The sequence below is a fragment of the Molossus molossus genome, unplaced genomic scaffold (genome assembly GCF_014108415.1).
Source record: "Molossus molossus isolate mMolMol1 unplaced genomic scaffold, mMolMol1.p scaffold_m16_p_3, whole genome shotgun sequence".
NCBI classification, from domain to species: domain Eukaryota; kingdom Metazoa; phylum Chordata; class Mammalia; order Chiroptera; family Molossidae; genus Molossus; species Molossus molossus.
In genome coordinates this window covers 96,568,700-96,593,660 of record NW_023425366.1, presented here as the reverse complement: position 1 = coordinate 96,593,660, position 24,961 = coordinate 96,568,700, and the positions used below count along the sequence as shown (strand labels likewise).

Sequence of the window (24,961 nt, the reverse complement as noted above, 5' to 3'; positions counted from 1 at the left end):
AAGTGGGTCGAGGTTGGAGGAGCTTGCAGAACTGTTGCGGCAGTTCTCTCCGTTCCTCGCCTTTAGGTCCTCCTTGCTTCAGAAGGTAGCTAGCTCTAATCCGGTTACAGATGAAGGCGTAAGGCGCGGCCAATCCCGGAACCTTTCGTCTGAGTTTTCTCTTCAGGTCGATGACCAACTCTTAACTACTGCTTCTTAGAATCTCTAATCGCAGACTCCTCCCAACCAACAAACAAAAGTAACCCCATATTTTATACTGGCAGGCGACGACGGTCTGAGCGAGAATGAGGATTCTAGTGCCTCAGCGGGAGGGGCGGCTGAGGGGAAATTCTCTCATAACGGGGTTCTTGATGGGGGAAAAGGAGCTAGAAAGACACTATTTTACCTTTTGAGGGGAGCCAAGGATTTTTGACCCTGTGATACCTCAAATCTTCATTGTTGTCCTTAAGAGATACTTGGTGAGGGAAGCGTGAGGAAAAATGGGGATCACCAAAAGATTCTTCCCTCAAGTTTTACAGGTAGAATTAAGGCCCTTTCCTGTACCACACCTTGGCACCCTGACAGGGAAAAAGGTGCGGTGATCTGGAAGTTGATGGAGATGTGCTCCTTTCAGCGAAAACACAAAAAGGCCACTTGGAGGTCGGTAACAAGGGCACGTATGGAAGCATCTTTGGCAGTAGATAGCAAGAACAAGATCAGAGTGCCAAAAGACTATTTTTGTGATAACTGGCCACATCTCTGTGTTTCCTGGCATTCTCTGAACCAAGAAGCTTTAGTTCACCATTTATTTACAAGATTCTGTAAAAGCTTTAGGTCAACTACAGTAGTTATGACAGTAATGTCTTGTCAGGTAGTCTAGTATAGGCAGTAGGGTAGCTGGAATATTCTTTTTCTTTCTGTCTTGTTAAATGTTTTAAATCATGCTCGCTGAGCACAGGAAAGAAAGGAAGGGAGGGAGGGAGGGAGGGAAGAGAAAGAAAGAAAAAAGGAAGAGAAAGAAAGAAAATAGCTATTATTAATCAAGGCTTGAAAATAAGCAGAGGTTTACATGCCATTAGACATTAAAGCCAAAAGGAAATCCAACTCCAGCTTAAAGGCGATTTTAAATATAGTCTTTAAATACAGGTTTTTGAGGGTCACAGAATCTGTGTTAGAGGACAATTCTAAAGGGTTTACTTTTATCCTCTTAGACCAAGAATTCCAGGAACAATATAAAGAGGGAATAATTGGATAGTTAGGAGGGGAAAATTTGTGAACACATTCTAAATGGGGGAGGAGAATTAATGCTTTTTGAAAAATATTGACAAGACTGAATTAAGTTACTTAGACCAGTTCTCAAACAGTTTATACTCTTAATTATGAAGGAGGCCCGGCTGGTGTGGCTTAGTGGTTGAGCATTGACCCATGCACAAAGAGGTCGCCAGTTCGATTTCTGGTCAGTGGGCCAAATCCCCAGTGGGGAGCATGCAGGAGGCAGCCAATCAATGTTTTATCTCATGGATGCTTCTGTCTTTCTCTCCCACTTCCTCCCTTTCTCTCTAAAAGCAATAGAGAAAAAAAATTAAAATTATGAAGGCAGATACTTACCTGGCAGGGGAGATACCATGATCACAAAGGTGGTTTTCCCAGGGTGAGACTTATCCATTGCACTCTGGATGTGCCAACCCCTGCGATTTCCCCCAATGTGGGAAACTTGACTGCATAATTTGTGGTAGTAGGGGACTGCATTCATGCCCTCCCCTGAAAAAAAATATGAAGGACTTCAAAGATTGGTTTATATCTATGGCAGAAATTAAACTGAGAAAAATGTAAACATTTTTTTTTTTTTTAGTAATGTTTTTCTTTATTGACTAGAGAGAGAGGAAGAGACAGGGAGAGAGAGAGAAACATCGATGAGAACATCAATTGGCCACCTTCTGCATGCCCCCCACAGGGGATTGGGCCGACAACCTGGGCATGTGCCCTGACCACAAATTGAACCAGCGACCTCTAGGTGCATGGGCTGACGCTCAACCACTGAGCCACACGAGCTGGGTTAAACATTTATTAATGTTAAAATAACAATAAACGCATTTCATGTTAACAACATTCTTGTGAAAAAATTATTTTCCTAAACAGGAAAGTTAGTGTGAACATGGTGGTGTTTTCCAGTTTTGCAATATCTTTCATGTCTTGTTTAATAGAAGACAGCTGGATTTTCATCTGTTTTTGAATTTAATCTGTTAAGATACAGGCGTACCTGGTTTTATTGCACTTCCCTTTATTGTGCTTCACAGGTGTTGCATTTTTGTTGCTGGTGGTGTTGTTTTTTACAAATTAAAGGCAAGACCCTCCACGAGCAAAAAGATCACAGCTTGCTTTATTGTGGTACTCACTTTAGTATGTTGGTTTGGAACCAAACCTGCAATGCCTTCAAGGTATGCTTGTATCTTGTTTTGGTTGAAATATATGAGAAAATCCAGCCTAACACAGATAACTAGTTGGAAAAGGGAGATCTTTGGATCATACTTTGAGAACTGCTGAGCTAGGTGATTTTATCTTAAAACCAGTGTGATACTTTTTAATGTTTAAGTGAAAGAAAACTTTCTGTTTCTTAGAACACCTTATTCACCTTCCTTTGGCTCCCTTTACTTGTTTTTTTTTTAAGTTCTTTCTCCCTCCTTATTTCCCCTTCTTCTTTATGTTGAGTGAATAGCATCTGGTTTATGGAACTTTCTTTTACTCTCATACTTGAAGCTTTATTGGATTTTTTCCTTCTCTTTTTCACCTAAGGTAAGAAAAGAGAAAACCTCAATTGTTGTTCCTGGGTTTGGTGTCCCCAGTCATTTAGTAGCTGGTCGCCTGTGAAGCACAAGATGAAAGTTGGTGATATTTTGTCTATTTATTAACTATTTAAAAAATATTTCTCTCTCTGAAGTAGATTTCAGTATTTGTTATTGTGGAAGAAAATAATTAGTCTAGAACAGAGAGGAGCAGAGATTTAAGTTGTCAGTGACTTCCTGGCTTTCCTTTCTCTATTGATCAGGTTAGAGATTTTCTTTAAAAGTAATGCTCTTCATCACATCTCCATTCTAGATTAAGGGGAACTGTTACACATAGCTGCTTATAGATTTACTACAGTTTATTCACTCAATAACGATCCACAATTTTATCCAGGTGGTTGGCACTCTAGTAACACACATTTTTGCCTGGAGAGGTCAGTATAGGCTTAGATAATCACTTGAACATAACTTGGAAAATTTTGTATTTTTAGGTTGATCAAAATACTCTTTGTTTAAAGAATTTAGAATTAAAAAAATCATTTTTGAAGTGATAATATGTATATGTTATAAAATGCTAGAGATACATAAGGCGTACAATAAAAAGCTCCCTTCCACATGGTTCCACTCTCCAGAGGCACTTTTTTTCTTCCATAATTGAGATTTTATTGTTTGTTTTGAGGATAAGTACACAGATATTTCAATTTGTACACAATTCTTAACATACGTACCAAAAATGTAAAGTCATGTAGTGATTCTTTTCTAAACTGTTATTCCAGTGACTTTCCAGCTTAAAATTTGGAGGCTAATTTTCCTCGAGTATCAAGTACCAATATTTTCAAATGTTGATATGCTGTTACATCAAAGTCCCACTAATTCACAATTTAATATATATACTACATAATCAAATTTTCAGTCTTTCACAGCACATTAACAAAGTTACTAGGAAAACTGGACTACCACACCAAAGATGTTACAGAGCTCACGGACTTCTGACAGGGAGAGCCAAGATCAAGGACTTTTTTTTAGGAAACAATTATACCAAAACCATGGGAATAGAAGTAATTTAAAATGTTCAAGACATATTAAATGCACAACTGACTCCAAACTACCATTTAATATGCTTTGTATTAATAGGATATATAAACTTCCCCCATCTATGGGATGGTAAGCTGACACCCAAGGCAATCAAAGCTTCCCATATTCAATATCCCACTATTTTCTGGTTGTACCAAAAAATAAACAACCAGCAAATGATTTCACTGCTTAAAAGAAAGCATTTACACTTTAAAAAATGGGATGAGGTGCAATTCCCTCCTTCTTAAAAATGTTTCTAGCCCTGGCCAGTTTGGCTCAGGGTTCGGTTCCTGCTAAGGGCATGTGCCTCGGTTGCAGTTTGTCCCCAGCCCTGGTTGGGTTGGGTGGGTGGCAGCCACTGGATGTGTCCCTTTCACATAGATGTTTCTCTCTCTCCCCCTCCCATTCTGTCTGAACAAAAAATGGAAAAATGTCCTCGGGTGAGGATAAAAAAAATGTTTCTAGAGCTACTAAAAAACTTGCATTTACAAAATAGTTGATAAAACTATTCCTCTGGATTGTACAAGAAAGGAGACAGGGACCACTGATAAGACATGGTATATGATATTAATCAGACTTGGCTTCTTTCTCTCCTGCTTCATCTGAGACTGGATTCTCCTTGTTTTTAGTTTCTCCATTTTCCGCGGGTAGATCTTCTTTAGGTTCCTGGTCAGCCACTTCGGCCTGCTTTCCCTTTGCTCTCCTTTTCCCTTTTGTTTGCACTTTCTTGTCTGCAGATTTATCCTTTTCCGCCACCTTTTTTGGCTTCATTTCCACTTTTGCAGGAGCAGGTTTGGCTGACAACCTTGCCGACCTCCTCCTGGGCTCCTCCTTCGCTGCCCCCTCAGGGAGCTAACCTTCCTCTTGGGCATCATGGCAGCAGGGCGGGCTCATGCTGAGTTCCTGAGAGCCATGGTGCGCCTTGTGGCTGCCTGGACACTGCCACTTCTCCCCCACCACCCAAGCTGCTGGGACCCGAGATCTCCAGAGACACTTTTGTCAGTTTCTTGTGTGTTCTTCCAGAGATAGTTTATGGATATACAAGCATATTATAAAGATATACATTTTAAAAAATGATATGTTGTCATCTCAAATCTACTAGTTTTTATTTCTCATTTAGTATAGCTCTTCTTGTAATTTATATTACCTTCATAGGGACTTCTCATGATTATTTTTGGGATTCCAGAATCTGAGAGAAGATATGTTTGCCATTTGTGGTCAAATTAATATTCCTTTTGCATCCAATTTTATTTGGTTTGTAGCTTCTATTTAGGATTATCATAAAACAGGAGACCTATTTACTGTAGTGTTTCTCCCTAAATTTCCCATATGCCTTTTTTCTTAGAGCAAATAAATGTAGGGGTTGGTGGTGAGTTACTGTGGGAAAAGTGAGAAAGTGTGCTCCTTTTTTTTTTTTTTTTTTTTTTTATGTGGTACATGCCCCTAGTGGAAACCGAACCTGGGACTCTCTGGTCCGAAGGTCGACGCTCAACCGCTGAGCCAAACTGGCCAGGGCTAATGTGCTCCTTAATATAAAGGAAAAGTAGTTATTGCAGAACAGCACATCAGAATTATCCACCTTTATAGAATTAAGAAAAGGAACAGAGAAATACCAAAAGAGAATTTAAAAATACACTCAGCCATGTTGTGGCCACAATAAGTCAAGCCCCAAAACCCTTTGAATTCATCTTAGGAACCAGGGAGAGGAACTCAACACCCGGAACAATTGAGTGTTTACTATAGCTTGGCCATTTGAAGGTCTTAACATTTTCAGATCCTTTAAAGGGAACTATACATGAACTAAAAGATCAATTTTATGCTGCTTTGGAGTCTTTTTATAAGTGGGAGATGGCAGAGTTGGAATATTGAGTTTCAAGTCTAGGGCCTTGAAAGTACTCAAAACCAACAGTCAGAAATAAGGTCATAGAGAAGAATAGACATTGTATTAGTAGAATTTGAAAGCCAAAGGTATGGGTTCAACTTGGCTCTACCATGTGTTAACACTGAAGCTTTGGACAAACCACTGAATCTCTCTTTGCATATTTTTCATCTGTAAAAAGGGGAGATGGCATTTTATGACCTCTAAAGACTCTATCAGAATTACGATGTTTATTATAACTGTTACAAAAACATGAGTGAGGTAATTATATGCTTTAAACCTAAAGAAAACTGGGTAGAGGGTTATAAGTTTAGGCTGATAAAACAAAAAGCAATTCTCTTCTAACAGCTGGGTAGAAATAATATTGAAAATGGAAAGTGTAAATTGGAAAAATGTACAAATTATTGGAACATCACCCACAAATTGAGTCTCAGCACTCTGCTGGGCCACAGATGGCTTATAGCTGTGTGGGTATACTAATCTCTTCAGCACTTAAAACACTAAGGATTATTGCTAATCTTTAAAATAGTAACTGTAGCCCTGGCCAGTTTGGCTCAGCAGTTAGAGCATCAACCTGTGGACCAAAGGGTCATTGGTTTGATTCTGGTCACGGGCACATACCTGGGTTGCAGGTTCAATCCCCAGCCCAGGTCGGGGTTGTGCGGGAGGCAACCAGTCAATGTGTCTCACATCGATGTGTGTGTGTCTCTCTCTCTCTAAAAATCAATAGAAAAAGATCCTCAGGTGAGGATCAACAATAATAAATAAAAACCAAAACAAAACAAAAAACAGTAACTCTAGTTATCCCCGGGCATGTAATTATCATTGCTAAGGAGCAGAAGTGTAGTCAAGAAGGCAGAAAATGTTCAGGGGTTCCAGGAAAAGATATTCTGAACCTAAGGAGACAGGAAGAGAAGAAAGATTAAATTCATGTTCAATCAGAGTCATAGCAGTTAATTTTTTTTTTTTCTAACAGAGGAACAAAAGAAGTGTAGCTTCTCTGCTGAATGATGACAACATTGCGGAGTGAAGAAGGTGAATCAAGAGTGAGGGAGGTTCACTTTATACATTTCTTTAATTTTTCTCTTCTATCTCAGCTCTTGGTGGTCTGGACCAAGGGGTTCAGATTCTCACCAAAGAGAATCTCAGTTCACATATATTTTGTGTCCACTCTGTTAAAGTTACTATGTTCCTAGATACTTTGAGTGAAATATGTATCTTAGAAAGAGCCCTGCTCAAGGTATGTATGAACTCACAGGGAGAGAAAATACATTTAAATATCTATAACATAAATTTGAATAGGGTGAATGCTATCAGGCAGGTACAAAGTGTTATGTATGGAGAAAGCTCAGAAGAAAATGATATTACTTATACCTGGGAAGATCACTACAATTTTTATTTTATCGTTTGTAGATTTTGACTAGTTTTTTCATAATTGCCCATAAAATTTTGTACAAAGTTAAAGTAAGCAAATTAAAAAATATATTTGAATAAGTCCATTTCTCATGCTTATATTTATCATATTTATCACCTCTGAACTAATTACTCAGTGGTTCCTAAGACAGGAAGTACATCGGAATCATCTAGATAGTCTTGTAAAATTACAGATTCTCAGGCCTCACTTTAAAATATTTCATCACGCCCCGACCAGTTTTGCTCTGTGGTTAGAGCCTCGGCCTGCAGTCCAGAGAGACCCGGGTTAGGTTCCTGCTAAGGGCATGTATCACGGTTACAGTTTGTCCCCGGCCCTGGTTGGGTCGTGCAGGAGGCAGCCACTCGATGTGTCCCTTTCATGTCGATGTTTCTCTCTCTCTTCCTCTCTCTCCCTCCCACTCTATCTGAACAAAAAATGGAAAAATGTCCTCGAGTGAGGATAAAAAAAAAAAAAAAATTTCATCACACCCTGGCTGGTTTGGCTCAGCGGTTAGAGTGTCAGCCCGTGGACCAGGGAGACCTGGGTTTTGTTCCCACTAAGAGCACATACCTCGGTTGCATTTTGTCCCCGGCCCTGGTTGGGGTCATGTGGGTGGCAGCCACTCGATGTGTCTCTCTCACATCATTGTTTCTCTCTCTCTCTCTTCCTCCCTCTCTCCCTACCACTCTGTCTGAAGATAAATGCGGAAGTGTCTTCTGGTGAGGATAAAAAAATAAAACAATAAAATAAAATATTTCATCAGAATTTCAGGACAGGGTAAGTGAGGGTAAGTGAGGAGAGACCTAGAAATCTGAATTTATTAAACTATTTCTCTAAATAATTCTGATATAGTCAGTTGATTGGCAGTGTTTGGCAATCTCTGTGTTGGGCTCTATGTATCATAAATTACATTTGATGATCAAATTTCTTTCAGAATATGAGAAAGGTTCAAAAAAAACCTTTGCCCCACCTGCACAAAAATTGCATAGCCTGATGCCATATTGCCCTAATTCACCCAAAGAGGAGACCCTGGGAATCAGTTCCCTGGAGATAGAGGCCAGGCCAAACCTGCTAAAGGCCAAGGTAGAGAAGAAGGAGGAGAAAGCAACTACAGAGAATGGTCCAAGCATTGTCCAGGAGAAAAAAGTAAAGGCTCAAGACAAGAAGCAAGCAAAGAAGAAAGAAAAGGTATCAGTCACATTGGTGGGATCTAGTGGGACAGTTTCTTCCAGTCATCTATCCTGGACAAACAGAATCTTTTCATGTTGGGGAAATTCATCTTTAGTTTCAGTTTTTTTATTTCTTTTTTGGGATTTCCATTTTCTTCTTAAAGAGGTAAAAAATGTTTTTTTGTTTGTTTTTTGTTAATCCTTCCCGAGGATATTTTTTCCATTGATTTTTTTTTTTTTTTTTTTTTTTAGATAGAATGGAAGGGAGGGAGGGAGGGAGGGAGGGAGGGAGAGAGGGAGAGAAAGAGGGGGGAATGATTAGTTGCCTCCTGCACGACCCTGACCAGGGCCAGGGATTGAACCTGCAACACAGGTACATGCCCTTAACTGGAAATTGAACCTGGGACCCTTGAGTCTGTGGACTGATACTCTAAGTACTGAGCCAAACTGGTCAGGGCATGGTCAAAAATGTTTTGATGAAATCATTTAGCAGGAAATAATGGGTAGGTAGGTAGGGGCTGAGGTGGGATGGAAATGAGAGCAGAGGTGGACAGAAATTTTATTAACTTTTTCTGTTTTTGGACTCCTTTATTCCCAGGAGATCTGGGATAGAGTTTATGGAGTCCTATTGTATGATCAACTTTATGCTCTCAGCCTTGTGAATGTACTGCCTCATCTAAAGGAGGCTTTTCTGGCTGGCCAGAGAGGAGAACTGGGAAAAGACAAGCAGTTTTTCTGCCCTACCCTTGTCTCTGCAGGAAAAATCAGGTCTTACCAATGAAGAATTTGAGGAGATTGTCCAGATTGTGCTACAGAAGTCCCTTCAACAGTGCTTGGGTATGGCTGATGGTGAGAGAAAAAGAGTTTCAGTTAGGCAGAGAAACTGTTACCTAAGATGTAGAGTAAGTTGATAGCTTCACTCCTAAGTAAAAAAATATTAGATGGAACTTTGAAGTACTTTAAAAGACCTCATCTTCCAACAGGACTGTAGCTAAACCACCTAAGATAGGAGTTACAGACTTTTAGAAAAGTAGATTACATTGACACGAGAGTGTAAATATAGTCTCATCTAAATTTTTAAATGTAATTTAAATGTATTTTTATATGTTCAGAATCATCTTAGAAAAGATAAATTATTTTTCCCGGGTTTTAATAACTTAATTTCCATCTGCTCTTTTATATTTTCTGTTTCCCATACTGTTTCAACATATGTTCAGGGATTTGATTTTTAAAACAAAGAACTCTATAGCATAGACCCCAAGACCCTTTCATAAGGTCACAAGGCTAAGAAGAATGGTCTGACATTTTCAGCTATTCTTAGATGTACTTCTATTCCTAGAGGAAAGTTTGAGGAACAAATGATATAAAACACAGTACATAAAATTAACATTACCTGGTTATCCTGGAATAAGACAGATAAATCTGGAAAGGCTTTTAGAAGGACATAGATTTGTAGATTTTTTCTGAAAATTTAAGACTTAAAATTTTATGATATGACGAAAGTCTACAAGTAGACTCTTCCAGGCAACACATAGAAGACATTTTAATGAAGGGTTACAGTTTAGAAATAATGAAGTGGTTATTTTTATTTATTTTTATTTTTTATCCTCACTTGAGGGCATTTTTGCATTCATCTTTAGATAGAGTGAGAGGGAGAGAGGGAGGAAGAGAGAGAAACATCGATGTGAGAGAGACACATCAAGTGGCTGCCACCCACACGACCCAACGGGGGCCGGGGACAAACTGCAACTGAGGTACATGCCCTTAGTGGGAACCCGGGTCTCTCTGGACTGTGGGCCAGCGCTCTAACTGCTGAGCCCAACTGGCCAGGGCTGGAGTGGTTATTTTAAAAAATTGCTGCTCTGCTTATAGTATTTTGTTTCGGAAGGGATAGAATCTACCTTGATTTTGCAGATACTTCCTGTGCCCAACCCATAAGATGTACCCAGTTAGACAAGGAACCAAGAATTACTTCTTCTACTACTAATAATGATAATGCTGATAGGTAAGTTTATCCCTGTGCGTGAGTTGATCACAAGGTGGACTTAATATTTATAAGTGGTCTATCTATCTATATCTATCTATCTATCTATCTATCTATCTATCTATCTATCTATCATCTATCTATATACCTATCTAGCCATTTTTGATATCTCTATAAATGTTTCTTAGCTCAGGAAAGATACCTGTTTGAATTGGGAAACATAGACAAGTAGATGGATGAAATGACCTCAGAAGGCCTTAGAGAGCCTAGAATTCTTCTACCCTCTTTTATCCTTGGATTATTTTACCTTTTCATTTAAAAAATATCTTATTTTCAGAGAGAGGGTAATGGTACCTCATATTCTAGAGATTTCAGCCTCTGAGGAAGCTGAGATAAAGACATCTAAGCCAGGCCAGCCAGATCCTGCACCCTCTGAAAAGAAATTCAGCAAACTCTCCTTAAAGAAAAGAAAGAAGGAAGCTGGTAAGTATAGTCAGATAGACTTTGACATCTGGCTCAAATTCTTAATCCATGAAATTAGGGAGTGGGACAGTGGGTAGGCTGAGAATTTCCAACCTAAGTCTTGAAACTATCATGCTATGATTCTTCTGCTTTACTATCTACAAAGAATCTCTTCCTTATCTCCCTACCCTACAATATTTTATCTTCCCAGAAGATGAGAATGCCCAAAGTGGACATGAGCATAGACAGAAAGACCAACTGAAGAAAACAGTTCAGGATCATTCTCAGATCAGGGACCAACAAAAAGGAGAGGAAAATGGTTTTGGTGAGTTCAGCCATGGTTTGGAAAAACTGCTTGGGCTTGAAAACTGGAGATGAAGGAGAGAGGCAAGGGTTAGAATGTTAGAAGGAATTCTGCAAAGATTATAATTAATTTCTCACAGCTACTTGTTAGAGGATGTGCTGCTGAGGAAGAAAAAGAAAGATTTAATTCATTCAATTATTCATTCATATAATCCATAGCTTTTGGGTACCTGCTATATACCAGGCATTTTAGGAGGTGCTGGGTGAATGCAGAGGAAATGAGTATAAGCCTGCCACAAGGGAGATAGGCTTCTAAGGAAGGCAGACAAGAAAGCTACAAGTTGGAGTTAACCTGGAAAAGTTTCTAAGAAAAGATACTACTTGAGCCAGAACTTGAAGTATAATTTAGTCTGATGAACCAAGGTAGAAATTGGGGTGGACAGAGAGATAATTATTTTCAGAGTTATGGAGGAAGGCTAATGTTGGTAGCTTTTGGTTGTGCTGTAGGGTAGGAGGTTGCAAGGATGGGGGAGATAAGGCTAGAGACATGCAAGGGCCAGATCATAAAGAGCCTTACATGTGAAGCTAAGGATTTGGATTTTATTTTACAGGTAAAGAGGAACCATTGGCATTAAGTAGGGAAACTTTGATAAGATTGGCATTTTAGAAAGCTCACTTTGGCACTAGCATGGAAGATGGATTCCTGGGAACAAGACTAGACTCATAGAAATAGTGATCCAAGCAAGGAAGATAGATAATAGCAATGAAGAGGAAGAGACAAATTTGAGATCTTTAGAAGGCAGGATCAATATGATATGGTTGCCAGTTAGATATGAGAACTGAGGAAGAGTGAGGCCTGAGCCTGTAGGATGATCCTGTTTTCTGGCATGAGTGACTGAGTGGTTAAAAAAACTATGATCTAACCCTGGCCAGTTTGGCCCAGCGGTTGGAGCGTCAGCCTGCAGTCCAGAGAGACCTGGGTTCGGTTCCCACTAAGGGCATGCACCTTGGTTACAGTTTGTCCCTGGCCCTGGTTGGTCATGCGGGTGGCAGCCATTCGATGTGTCCCTTTCACGTTGATGTTTCTCTCTCTCTTCCTCTCTCTCCCTCCCACTTTATCTGAACAAAAAATGGAAAAATGTCCTTGGGTGAGGATAAAAAAAAGAACTATGATCTAAAATGGAGAATATAGAAGAAAGAGAAAGTTTAAAATGATGAATTCAGCTGTAGACAAGTTGCAGGGGTGTGGAACGCCCAGCCCGAGGGCCATATAAAGCCCACAAAATCAGAAATCAATACCAGCTAACATCACACACCTCACCAAATTAGCCTGACCAAATATAGTAGGCTAATTTTTTTTGTTTTTTTTGTTAATCCTTACCTGAGGATATTTTTCCATTGATATTCCAGATAGAGTGGAAGGGAGGGAAGGAGAAGGTGAGAGAGAGACAGAGACAGACACAGAGAGAAATGTCAGTGTGAGAGAGACACATCGATTGGTTGCTTCCCACACAAGCCCGCACCAGGGCTGCGGATCAAACCTGCAACCTAAGTACCTGCCCTTGACAGGGAATTGAACCTGTGACCCTTCCATGCGTGGGCTAACGCTCTAGCCATTGAGCTACACTGGCAAGGGCAATTTTTTCAATTAGTTTAGATGTGAAAACTAGAAGGGAGAAAATGGTAAATAAAGGGGACAGTGGGTGCAGAGTTGAGGAAAAGTTTTTTTTAACTTTCTTTTAAAGAAATAGACTTGACCTGTGTGTTGTCAGCATATTTATGTGCTCAGGGAAAATTGTTTATAGAGAGGGAGAGATGGAAGGGAATGAGAAGAAAACCAGAGGATTTATTCTTAGGACAACTTAACCTTTGAGATTGGATGGAGGGAAGGTAAGGATGGATATAGATGTATTTATTCTTTTAACAATAGTTATTAATGCCTTATATTATATGCCAGACATTGTACTAGGTGCTGGAAATATAGTGGTGAACAGAATAGATAATCCTTGACTTTATAGAATTTGTGGTCTTAGTGTGTTAGACAGATAATAAACAAATTTTTTATATGAAATAACCTTAATAATGCTGAGAAATTTTAGGTAATATTGAGAAAAAATAGATCATACAATATATTAGTATGTTTACAACTTTGAAAATAAGTAGAATTAACAATCTGAAGGAAAACAGGCTTGTACCAAAAAAACAGAACCCAAAGTATAAGGAACAATGGAATAAACAATCAGCTAGTATCTAACATGTATGTGTGTGTGTATTTAATTTAATTTAAAAATAAAATTTTTTTTTCTTTATTAATTTTGAGAAAGAGAGGAAGGGAGAGGAAGAGAGAGATAGAAACATCGATGAGAGAGAACATTGATTGGCCACCTCCTGCATCCCCCTCACTGGGGATCAGGCCCACAAGCTGGGCATGTGCCCTGACCAGGAATCAAACCGGCGACCTATTGGTGCATGGGTGATGCTCAACCACCGACTCACACCAGCTGGGCTAATTTTAATTATAGAAGCATAATATGGTTTGTAAATACTTGAAAGAAAACTATAGCAAGACTATACAGGCACAGGTAGTCCAGGGCAATAAACCACTCTTCATGTTATTATGACATGGTAATATAAGGAACTGGAGGTAATTTTCTAGGTTGAGCAGTCGGGTGATCTGTGTGGTATTGATCCGTCTCCTGAACCTCTCAGTATTAGGTCAAGGTTTGGACTTTAGACTGGAAGATGGAAGTTCACCCCTTAGGGCAGTGCTTGTGAGTCATATTGTGATTATAGTGAATGTTTAAGCCTCTAGCTATAAAAGAACTACTCTTCCTGTTTCTTACAGTTGTCAAGGAGAGGTGAGTCCTCCTAGAGTAGGAAGTTGAAAGGGAAGTATCTGATAAATACAATCAATTTCTATTAAGTACTATAAAGGGAAAAAATGGAGTGTCATGAGAGGAAATAATGGAAACCTAATTAAAATTGGGTCCATCAGGGAATTCATTTGTAAGGAAATGACATTTAAGCTGAAACCTGAAGGAAGAGTAGGGATAGGAGAGTTTTAGATAGGGTGGATTTTGGCATATTTCAGATATGAAAAGAAAACTCGGGTGATTGGGAATCAAACCTAAGTACAAGTAAAAAAAGAGGTTGCACATGGGACCACATCAAACTAAAAAGCTTCCGCATAGCAAAAGATACAATCATCACAATGGAAAGGCAACCCACTGTATGGGAGAACATCATTGCCAATGATATATCAGATAAGGGGTTAATTTCCAATATATATAGAGTGCTTACACAACTCAACAAAAAGAAGATAAAGAACCCAATTAAAAAATGGGCAGAGGAACTAAATAGACACCTCTCCAAACAGGACACACAAATGGCCAAGAGACATATGAAGAAATGCTCAACATCACTAATCATCAGAGAGATGCAAATTAAAACAACAATGAGATATCACCTCACACCTGTCAGAATGGCCGCCATCAACAAATCAAACAAGTGTTGGCGAGGGTGTGGAGAAAAGGGGACTCTAGTACACTGCTGGTGGGAATGCAGACTGGTGCAGCCACTATGGAAAACAATATGGTGTTACCTCAAAAATTAAAAATGGAACTGCCATTTCACCCAATGATCCCACTTCTAGGAATATGCCCTAAGAAGCCTGAAATACCAATCAGAAAGAATATATGTACCCCCATGTTTATAGCAGCACTATTTACAATAGCTAAGATCTGGAAACAGCCCAAATGTCTATCAGTTGACAAAAGGATAAAAAAGCTGTGGTACATATACACAATGGAGTACCATGCAGCTGTAAGAAAGAAAGATTTCTTATCCTTTGAGACAACATGAAGGGACCTAGAAAGTATTATCCTAAGTGAAACAAGCCAAACAGAGACAGACAAGTATCATATGATCTCACTTATTTGTGGAATATAATGAACATAACAGTCTGAGGAATGGGGTAGTCCCAGAGACGTGGAAGTGGGGTACAGACTGACAATCCCCAGAAGAGGGGGTGGTGGGGGAGAGATAAACCACAGAACTTATATACATGTATGTATGAACAAAGGTCACGGACAACAAAGCTGGGGACAGGGTGGGGAGGGAGGGGGAGTGGGGAATCAATGGGGGAAAAAGGAGAAACATCTGTAACAAAAATTAATTAATTAAAAATAAGAAGTAAAAAATGGGGAGAAAAAAAAAAGGTTGCTACTGGATTGAGGAGAGAAGAGGAGTCCGTGGATCAGAGATCTAGATAAAGTGAAAGTTGCTATCGGGGTCTTTGAGCAAGTGAAGTTGAAGGACAAGGAATTTTTATCAGATAGGGGTATTTGGATAAGTGGTTCAAGGGAGTATGCAGTCCCTGCAGATGACTGGGTGGGGCATGCAAGGGTAGGAGTGGGTTACCGAAGTGAAATGGATTACTGAGGTGGCATGAAGGAAAAGGTCAAGGAACTCAGAGAATGGGGTGCTTTGTGAGTTACTCCTGTGGAAATAGTGGTCATCTGGAATGAGGGCAGGCGGTAGAGAGAAGAAGGCTGAACAAGATGTCAGCATCTTTTCAAGGGAGATTAGAGGGTGGTGTAGTTCCAAGACATGGATCTCAAGGGAGGAAGATTTTTATAGGAAGGAGGGTGATAATGGTCTGGAAGTGGCAATGGAGAATAAGGATGATGCTGAACTCATTTTCTGGCCTGAGAGACATGTGATGTATGAGAAGGAACCAACTCTATTTAGAGGGTTGTGAGTGGGGTGGGGTTGGTTAGAGGCAATGTCAGTACATCACCAGGTTTCAAAAAGGAGATAGAGGTTCAGAGAAGAGGTTGAAGATATGCAGACCTTTGTTGCTCTTGTCTGGAATTTCAAAAAATGCAGTGGAAGGGTTTAGGAGGGAAAGAGGAGAGGCTGTGTGTGGCACTGTATCAACTTAGAAAATGTGGAGATAGAGAAAGGTAGAGTGAGGATTTGGAAGATAAAGGATAAAAGGAATGCCTTTCGGCGGGGTCTGAAGTAAATAGTTGCTTGAGAAATGGTGGACTTAGACCTGTGTCTTTTGGAGGGGGTGAATTCAGGGCTGTTGGTCCCAAAGGCTGCATATTGGTGATTTTGTGATAGGTAAATTTGTTGAGATTCAAATAGGAACTCTGGATGTTGTACACAAAAGATGCTTGGTAGCCCTTCAAAAGAACTTTTTGGTACTGAAATGCCAGCAGAGAACAAGGCACTAGCCAGAAGGATAGAAGCCAACCTTTAAAGAACAGTCAATAAAAGAAACATTCCTTTCTGTTCCCGGTGGAGGAGAGATGATAGCATGGTCTAGCAAAAGATTGAAATGTGAGACCTGAGTTGTAAGTTCAGCTCTGCCACAAATTTAGACTGATCTTCAGCAAGTTAATGGTCTTCTTTGAGCCTTACATTTTTCATTTATAAGTCAAGGATTAGACTAGGTTATCTCCAAGTCTGTGTGATTCTGGTGGGGAGTATGTTGATTTTAATTGGATTGAAGAAGGAAGAGCATATTTTTGAGTCTCTAAGTTTTTTTTGTCCTGTCACAGGTCAATGTCTAGTCTGGGTCCAGTGTTCCTTCCCAAACTGTGAGAAATGGAGGCGGCTTCGTGGGAATATTGACCCCTCAGTCCTTCCAGATAATTGGTCCTGTGACCAGAATACAGGTAAAATGGAGTGGAAATGTTATTTTTTGGTTTCACCCTTTCTTTTCCTGCACATATCTTTTAAATTAAATATATTGTAGGTATAGTTTCAACTCCAGGGCTCCTTGTAGTGTTTGGGGAGAGAAAAGGGTCTTCCTGTCATATCAAGATGAATCTGGAATAATGGGCTAGAAAAAAGACAACCTGAAGAGTTATGTTGTGGGGCGGGGCATGGAATCTAAATGTATGTTCTGAGAGAATTCCATCTTATCTAGCATTGGTCTGACCTTGTCAGTCCTGATTAAATTATTGGTATTGGATTGGTGGATAGGAAAGGATATGGAAAATATAGGGAAAAACAGGTGAGAGAAATCCAGTGGCTTAGAATTCTAGAATGTTTGAAACTACTTGAAAGAGATTATGACGCTCTAATTCAGCCCTGTTATTTTACTGACAAGAAAACAGAGTCTCAGAAATTACAGTTATAATGTTGCATAGGTGGAAGGAGGGTCAGACAATGTGGGATATAGAAGTATGGAATCTCTTTCTCTAGAGTATAAGGAGGTAGCACTCCTACTTTTCCTGGCTCTAGGCTGCATTTCCTCCATGGGTCTTTGTCTTCTTCCTCCATGCCTGTCTCCCAGGTGCCCTTTTGGTCCCACCTGCTGTCTATACCAGTTTCTTCTTGTTCTACCTCCTGCCCTCATCCAGGCTCTTTCCTTCCCTTTATTCCTTCTCTTTTTTTTGGCAGACTTGGAGTACAATCGCTGTGATATCCCTGAGGAAACCTGGATAGGGCATGAGAGTGATGTGGCCTATGCCTCCTACATCCCAGGATCCATCATCTGGGCCAAGCAATATGGTTACCCCTGGTAGGGCACCATGGCATATTCAGAGCATCTTTCATGAACTTGGGAGTGGTAGATTCAAATGGATAGGGAAGGAAATGGAAAGCACTTACAATGGAAATGGTACCTGCCTTACCCCTGGCCGGGTGGCTCAGTTGGTTGGAGCATTGTCCCATACTCTAAAAGGTTGCAGGTTTGATTTCCAGTTGGGACACATACCTAGGTTGTGGGGTTCAATCCCTTCTCAGGGTGCATAAAGGAGGCAACTAATCAATGTTTCTCTCTCTCTCTTCCCCTCTCTCTCTCTAAAATTAATAAAAGAACAAAACATATCCTTGGGTAAGGATTAAAAGAAATGGTACCTGCCTTAGAAAGAGCATGGAATAGGGGAAAAGATAAAGTACCAAGCTTGGAGACTTTGAAAGAGCATGTTTTCTAGAGTTTCACTGTAGAGGTGGTATCCCCTTGGAAAAAAGGGTTTGACAATTCTACCCTGAGTCAGTAGAAAGAGGAGGGTGGCTCTATGGCAGTATTTATTTATTTACTATTATTTAAAAAATTTTTTTCTTTATTTATTTTTAGAGAGAGAGGAAGGGAGAGGGAGAGAAAGATAGAAACATCGATGAGATGGAACATTGATTGGCCACTACTGCATGCCCCCCACTGAGGGTTTGGCCCACAACCTGGGCATGTGCCCTGACCAGAAATCGAACTGGCGACGTCTTGGTGCATGGATGGTTGATGCTCAACCACTGAGCCACACTGGCCGGGTTCTGTGGCACTTTTTAAACACTGACCTATTAAGGACAAAGTAAAGAGAACAAGGGAGGGTAGGATGGATAATTTTTTTTTTTTTTATCCTCACCCGAGGACACTTTCCCATTTTTTGTTCAGGTAGAGTGGGAGGGAGAGAGAGGAACAGAGAGAGAGAGAGAAACATCGACGTGAAAGGGACACATCGAGTGGCTGCCACCCGCACAACCGACCAGGGCCGGGGACAAACTGCAACCGAGGTACGCGCCCTTAGCGGGAACCAAACCCGGGTCTCTCAGGACCGCAGGTCGACGCTCTAACTGCTGAGCCAAACTGGCCAGGGCAGGATGGATAATTTTTTCTTTGGAGATGTCCCTAGTCAGAAGACTTGTCCTCAGAGTTGCCAGAAGGCCTAAGGATAAGATACTTTTACAAGGAAGATCCCGAGGTTCTTTGTACATTGATGGAAGTCACTTTAGTCTTTAGTCATTTGGTAGTGACCACTGGCATGGATTGACAGGGGGCGTCTATTTTTGGGATCCTTTGCTTACAAAATATATTGCCCTTTTCTGTACATGTATATTGATGAATTTGTGTTCTGTTCATTTAGCCCCTTCTCTTCCATCCCCTACACCAATCTATCTTCTTCAGGTGGCCAGGCATGGTAGAATCTGATCCTGACCTTGGGGAGTATTTTCTTTTTGCTTCTCATCTTGATTCCCTTCCGGTGAGTTTTCCTGATTCAGGTAGGTGGTCAGGCCAAAGTAACGACCAAATTCATCCTAACAGATGTATAGAGTTAGAAACATAGGCATAGCCAGCAGACATCAGCAGAAACAGACACTTAGCTAGAGTGACAAACAGAAATAAGTTCTCACTATAGAAACAAAGTTGTATCTAATTAAATATTTATTATGAGGACATTTATGTTTTGATAAATATGCTTTGGTTAGGATTACTGAAGTTAGGATGGAAGAACAATGGAATGAAGTGGGTCAGGTGGATCAGGTTTAAGGGAGCAGAAGAGGCCCAGCACCTCCTTCCTTGTGATTCTTCAGTTTTTCCCCTGCCTTTTCTGGCTGGAGGGCCAAATTAAGGAGAAAGACAAGAAGCCATAATATAACCATCTTTTATTTCAGTCTAAGTATCATGTGACATTTTTTGGAGAAACAGTTTCTCGTGCTTGGATTCCAGTCAACATGCTAAAGAACTTCCAGGAACTGTCTCTGGAGCTATCTGGAGTGGTGAGCAACGTTTGGGAGTCAATTGTGACACAGGGAACTTGAAAACTAAATCTTTCCTTTATTAAACCTGATTTTCTCCCAGGGAAAGCTGTGTCAGGAGAAAGTCCTATGTTTGACCAAGCATACAAGGGTGAGGTTATTCATGAGGGACTCTTGTTTCTATCAGGATTGCAACAGGATAATGATTTTTCTTAGTCTCCTTCCCTTCCTTTAGATGGGGGGCCTTCCTAAGACTCTGGTTTTCTGCAGTTTAGCCAAAGCAGGTGTATCAGAAGTGAGGGCATAGATTAACTCAGAGGTTCTCAGTTTGGACACTGTTGACATTTTGAGCCAGATAATTATTTGTTGTGGAGGGCTGTCCTGTGCACTGTAGGATGTTTATTAGCATCCCTGGGCTCTACTGACATCTAGCCAGTAGCAACCCCCCACCCCCGACCCCTTGTTGTGACAACCAAAAAGTTGTCTGTAGGCATTGCTAAATGTCTTATGGGGAGCAAAACCTCCCCTGGCTGAGAATCACTGAATTAGCTAAATTATCTTTCCTCCCTATAATTGCTTTGGGTTTGATCAGCCTTACAAATGAGCAGAGGTCCAGCACCTCAGGGGCCTTAGAAAATCAGGCAGTGAGTATTAAATCAAACAATTGGATCTAAAGAAACTTGTGAGTAGCTTAAAAGTATAATCACCTGAACTCCTTTCATCTTGCCTTTTCAAATTTTCATGGGATTTACTTTAGAGGACACCAAAATGTTGGTTGAAAATCTTGCTAGGAATTGGTGAGGGTTTTTTTTTGGCGGCTAATAGAGGATTGTGTCTCTGAACTCAAAACATTAATAAGAGTATCATATCAATACCAAGAACCAGAAATAAATGTAGTTAAAGATAATGTCTGGTGAGTAGCAGTATGTTGGGGTCACTTTTCTAATATTTATCATGACTCTAATCTTCCATTTCAGAAAAAATGCAGGAACAAGGACTGCAGCCAGAAACTGGGGGCAGCCATGATAATGGCTCAAGAGGCAGAACAGATCAGTATTCAGGTGGGAGAGTGTTCAGACCACAAAACAGCTCCTCTTTGGGACCTGAGACCCAAAGCAAACCATGCATTCTCTACTAAAGAAAACCGGATTGTCCTTCCCCATTACACAGTCTGTCTTAGAACTTTGTAATCTTTTCTTCCCAGGTCAAATTCCCTTTATTCCTTAACTTGTCCATTTTTTTCCCTACCCTTGAACAAATGGAATCTTCTCTCAGCCCAGACAGAGACAGTTTGTGGTAGGGGGCATGTCTTCCCCATTTTTTAACTTTAAGATTCAGATGTATGTACTCTAACTGCTCTTTTATGTGGAGTCAGTTTTTACCCCCAAATTCTGCCTTTGTGGGTGGGGTGGAGAATGACAAATGGAATTTACCCTTCCCAATTATTTATTGAATTATAAAGTGGAAAAGATGATAATATTATATAACATATAATTACATATTATTTTACTGCAATACTATAATATATTATAATAGTTAATCTCCACAAATTTTCATGGGAAATGTGAAATTCCAAGTGAAAATGGTATGGAATATATATACAAGTCCCATAACTAAAATCTTGAAGACAGAGGGTAACAATAGTCTCTGGGCGAGTAGTAGATGATGTTTTTGTTTCTTGGTTCCCTCAGGAGCGGGTTAAATTGTTTGGTTTCAGGAGCAGATTCAATGGATCGGACAGTAATGGGGAAGGAAAAGGTAGGATTGTAGGAGGATGAGGACTAAAGAGGGAGAAGAGGGATTCCTTCATGGGGGCAGCAACTGAAGCTTTTCTTTGTCTTATATCTGTTGTCATTAGTCTAGTTCTAGATTTTATAATAGGAGGCTTTCTATGAATACATTGGCCCAATTTTGGGGATGGATAAATGGAAGGATGAGTGGAGAGAGAATGGAGGGAAAAAGGGGGCAGAGAGGGAGGGTGCACTTTGAAAAGGGTCGAACCATGATAATCTAGGATCATGTTTTATGGAGAAAATACTACTTGGACATGAAGGGTAGAGTTAGAAGACTGATTCTCTGGGATCATCTCTATTAACTCATCATCTGTTTTATTGAATAAATGATTTTGCATTTCCTTCCTATTCCTGTTCTAGACTTAATGCTCTCTGGGGCTAAGAGCTCAGATTCCTTCTTGGAGAAAGAAGAGGAAGAGTTAGACTTGGAAGAGGAGGAGGGGGAGAAAAAAGTAAGACTGATCTTTGGGGCTCCTTTCAGGAGATTCCTATAGGGCATCTGGTTGGCATGGGTTTATATTTACTAAGGAACTATCTTGTCCCTGTCTCACGCTAGCCCTGACTGGTCTTATCTCTTAGGGGTCTCCAGGGAAGGAGACTCTTCTCTTTCATCAGTTATTCTCTCTAATATATCACATCTCTGTGAACTTACTATTTTTTAAAATTTTACTTACTGCTTGATTTTTTAGGGAGGGAGGGGAGAGAGAGAGAAATATCAATTTGTTGTTCCATTTATATGTTCATTCATTGGTTGACTCTTGTATGTGCCCTGACTGGGGATTGAACCCGGAACCTTAGTGTATCGGGACAATGCTCTGATTAACTGAGCTACCCAGCCAGGGTTAGGAGCTTATTTGTTTTCTTTTATAAATTTATTGATTTTAGAGAGCGAGAGAGAGAGAGGAAGGGAGGGGGAGAGAGAGAGAGAGAAACATTGATTGGTTGTTCCAGTTATTTATGCATTCATTGGTTTCTTCTCCTATGTGCCCTGACCGGAAATCCAACCTACAAGCTTGGCATATGGGGAAGACACTTTAACTAACTGAGCTTCCTGGCTAGGGCAACTTATTTCTTGATTATCATCTCAGTTCCTACTGTAGTTCTTTGGTTCTTACTGGAGCAGTTTCAGAGAATACCAGGTTGCCTCTCTTTGCTTTCCCTTCCCACTGTGTGGACACTTAGGATATTCATTCACTGATTTCCTTACTCTCTTTTCAGGCACATGAAATATAGATTTGTTTTTCATACTTAAAGAGATTTTTAGAGTGATGTTAGGTTCATAGCAAAATTGTGAGGAAGGTACAGAGAGTTCCCATGTACCCCCTTCCCCAAACATACATAGTCTCCCCCATTATCAACATCCCCCACCAGAGTGGTACATCTATTATAATCAATAAACCTACATTGACACATCATAATCACCCAAAATTTATAACTTACATTACGGTTAACTTTTAGTGTAGCACATTTTGTGGGTTTGAACGAATGTATAATGACATGTATCTATCATTATAGAATCATACGGAATATTTTCATTACCCTAAAAATCCTGTGTGCTCCACCTATTCTTTCTCTCCCCCAGGTAGCCCTCAACCTCTAACAACCTCTGATCTTTTTATCGTCTCCATAGTTTGCCTTCTCCAGAATGTTATATAGTTGGAATCATATAGTACGTAGGCCTTTTTAGACTGGCTTCTTTCACTTAGAATTATGAGTTAAGGGTCTTCCATGTCTTTTCATGGTTTGATAGCTCTTTTTTTGGGGGGGGGGCACCTATTTAGTTTTTATTATTTTGTAAGAATACTTAAGTTGTACTCTCGTAACAAGCCCCAATTATATAATACAGTATTGCCAACTATAGTCACATATTATACTCAGACTTTATCTTATAGCTGAAAGTTTGTACTTTTTACCAGACTCTCCCTTTATCTCTCACCCCTAAGCTTCTAGCAATCAACATTCTACCATTCTAATCTCTGTTTCTATGAGTTTGACATTATTTTCTAAAGACATATAAGTGATACCATGCAGTATTTGGCTTTCTCTGTCTGGCTTATTTCACTGAGCATGAGTCCTCCAGGTTCACCCATGTTACCACAAATGACTGGATTCCCTTCTTTTCAGACTGTGATATAACTATATACTACATTTTTTCCCGTCCATTCAACAATTGATGGATATTTAGGTTGTTTCCATACCTTGGCTATTGTAAATAATGTTGCTACGAACATGGGAGTACAGATACATCTTCAAGATAGTGTTTTTATTTCCTTTAGGTATATATCCAGATCTTATAGTAGTTCTATTTTTAATTTCTTGAGGAAACATACTGTTTTCCATAGTGCTGTACCTGTGTACTTTCCTACCAACAGTGCATAAGTGTTCCTTTTCTCCACATCCCCGCCAGCATTTGTAATCTCTTATCTTTTGATAATAGACATCCTAATGGGTGTGAGGTGATATCTCATTGCAGGGGGTGCGGGCGTGTTGATTTGCATTTCCCTTGTGATAATTGATGTTGAGCACTTTTTCATGTATCTGTTGTCCATTTGTTTGTCTTTTGGTAAATGTCTATATGAGTCTTTTGCCCATTTTTAAATTGGGTTATTTGTTATTTTGTTATTGAGTTGTGTGACTTCCTTGTATGTTTTGAATATTAACCTCTTATCAGATATATGGTTTGCAAATATTTTCTTCTATTCCCTAGTTGCCTTCTCATTTTGTTGATGATTTCCTAGCTTTTTATTTTAATGTAATCCCACTTGTTTATTTTTGTTTCTTTTTTTAAAAAAATTATTTATTTATTTATTTTTAAATTTTTGTTACAGATGTTTCTCCTTTTTGACCCCATTGACACCCTCCTCCCCATCCCCCCCACCCCATCCCCGGCCCTGTTGTCCACGTCCATTGGTTATGCATACAGCATATAAGTTCTGTGGTTTATCTCTTCCCGCTTCCGCCATCCCCCCTCTTCTGAGGGTTGTCAGTCTGTACCCTACTTCCATGTTTCTGGGTCTACCCTATTCCTCAGACTGTTACATTCATTATATTCCATATATAAATGAGATCATGTGGTATTTGTCCTTTTCTGCTGGGCTTGTTTCACTTAGGATAATACTTTCCAGGTCCCTCCATGTCATCTCAAAGGATAAGAGATCTTTCTTTCTTACAGCTGCATGGTACTCCATTGTGTATATGTACCACAGCTTTTTTATCCATTCTTCTACTGATGGACATTTGGGCTGTTTCCAGATCTTAGCTATTGTAAATAGTGCTGCTATGAACATGGGGGTACATATATTCTTTCTTATTGGTGTTTCAGGCTTCTTAGGGTATATTCCTAGAAGCGGGATCACTGGGTCAAATGGAAGTTCAATTTTTAATTTTTTGAGGTAACATCATATTGTTTTCCATAGTGGCTGCACCAGCCTGCATTCCCACCAGCAATGTACTAGAGTCCCCTTTTCTCCACACCCTCGCCAACACTTGTTTGATGGTTTGTTGATGGTGGCCATTCTGACAGGTGTGAGGTGATACCTTATTGTTGGTTTAATTTGCATCTCTCTGATGATTAGTGATGTTGAGCATTTCTTCATATGTCTCTTGGCCATTTGTATGTCCTGTTTGGAGAGGT

General features: G+C 39.9%; 1 protein-coding gene, 1 non-coding gene and 1 pseudogene across 3 annotated transcripts in view; 2 read left to right on the top strand and 1 right to left on the bottom strand.

Moving 5' to 3' along the window:
- The first annotated feature begins 618 nt into the window (after positions 1-618).
- The window catches only part of ZCWPW1 (zinc finger CW-type and PWWP domain containing 1), a 34,502-nt gene continuing 10,159 nt past the window's right edge, over positions 619-24,961 (top strand). The window contains exons 1-14 of one of the 2 annotated variants that reach the window (XM_036280274.1): positions 619-639; positions 6,692-6,750; positions 8,064-8,317; positions 9,057-9,147; positions 10,213-10,303; positions 10,620-10,765; positions 10,956-11,069; positions 16,615-16,731; positions 17,462-17,582; positions 18,963-19,038; positions 19,451-19,555; positions 20,512-20,595; positions 21,226-21,292; positions 21,688-21,779. In XM_036280274.1, the coding sequence (XP_036136167.1) occupies positions 6,723-6,750; positions 8,064-8,317; positions 9,057-9,147; positions 10,213-10,303; positions 10,620-10,765; positions 10,956-11,069; positions 16,615-16,731; positions 17,462-17,582; positions 18,963-19,038; positions 19,451-19,555; positions 20,512-20,595; positions 21,226-21,292; positions 21,688-21,779 (1,386 nt within the window). In that variant the 5' untranslated portion in view covers positions 619-639; positions 6,692-6,722. Of the gene's footprint in view, positions 640-2,555; positions 2,862-6,691; positions 6,751-8,063; positions 8,318-9,056; positions 9,148-10,212; positions 10,304-10,619; positions 10,766-10,955; positions 11,070-16,614; positions 16,732-17,461; positions 17,583-18,962; positions 19,039-19,450; positions 19,556-20,511; positions 20,596-21,225; positions 21,293-21,687; positions 21,780-24,961 lie in introns of those variants that run through there. The other variant, XM_036280273.1, reaches the window with a different exon arrangement.
- On the top strand, positions 1,580-1,743 carry LOC118642917. The gene has a single exon (XR_004961828.1). It is a non-coding gene; the product is annotated as a U1 spliceosomal RNA (small nuclear RNA).
- Positions 4,350-4,708, bottom strand: LOC118642481 (annotated as a pseudogene).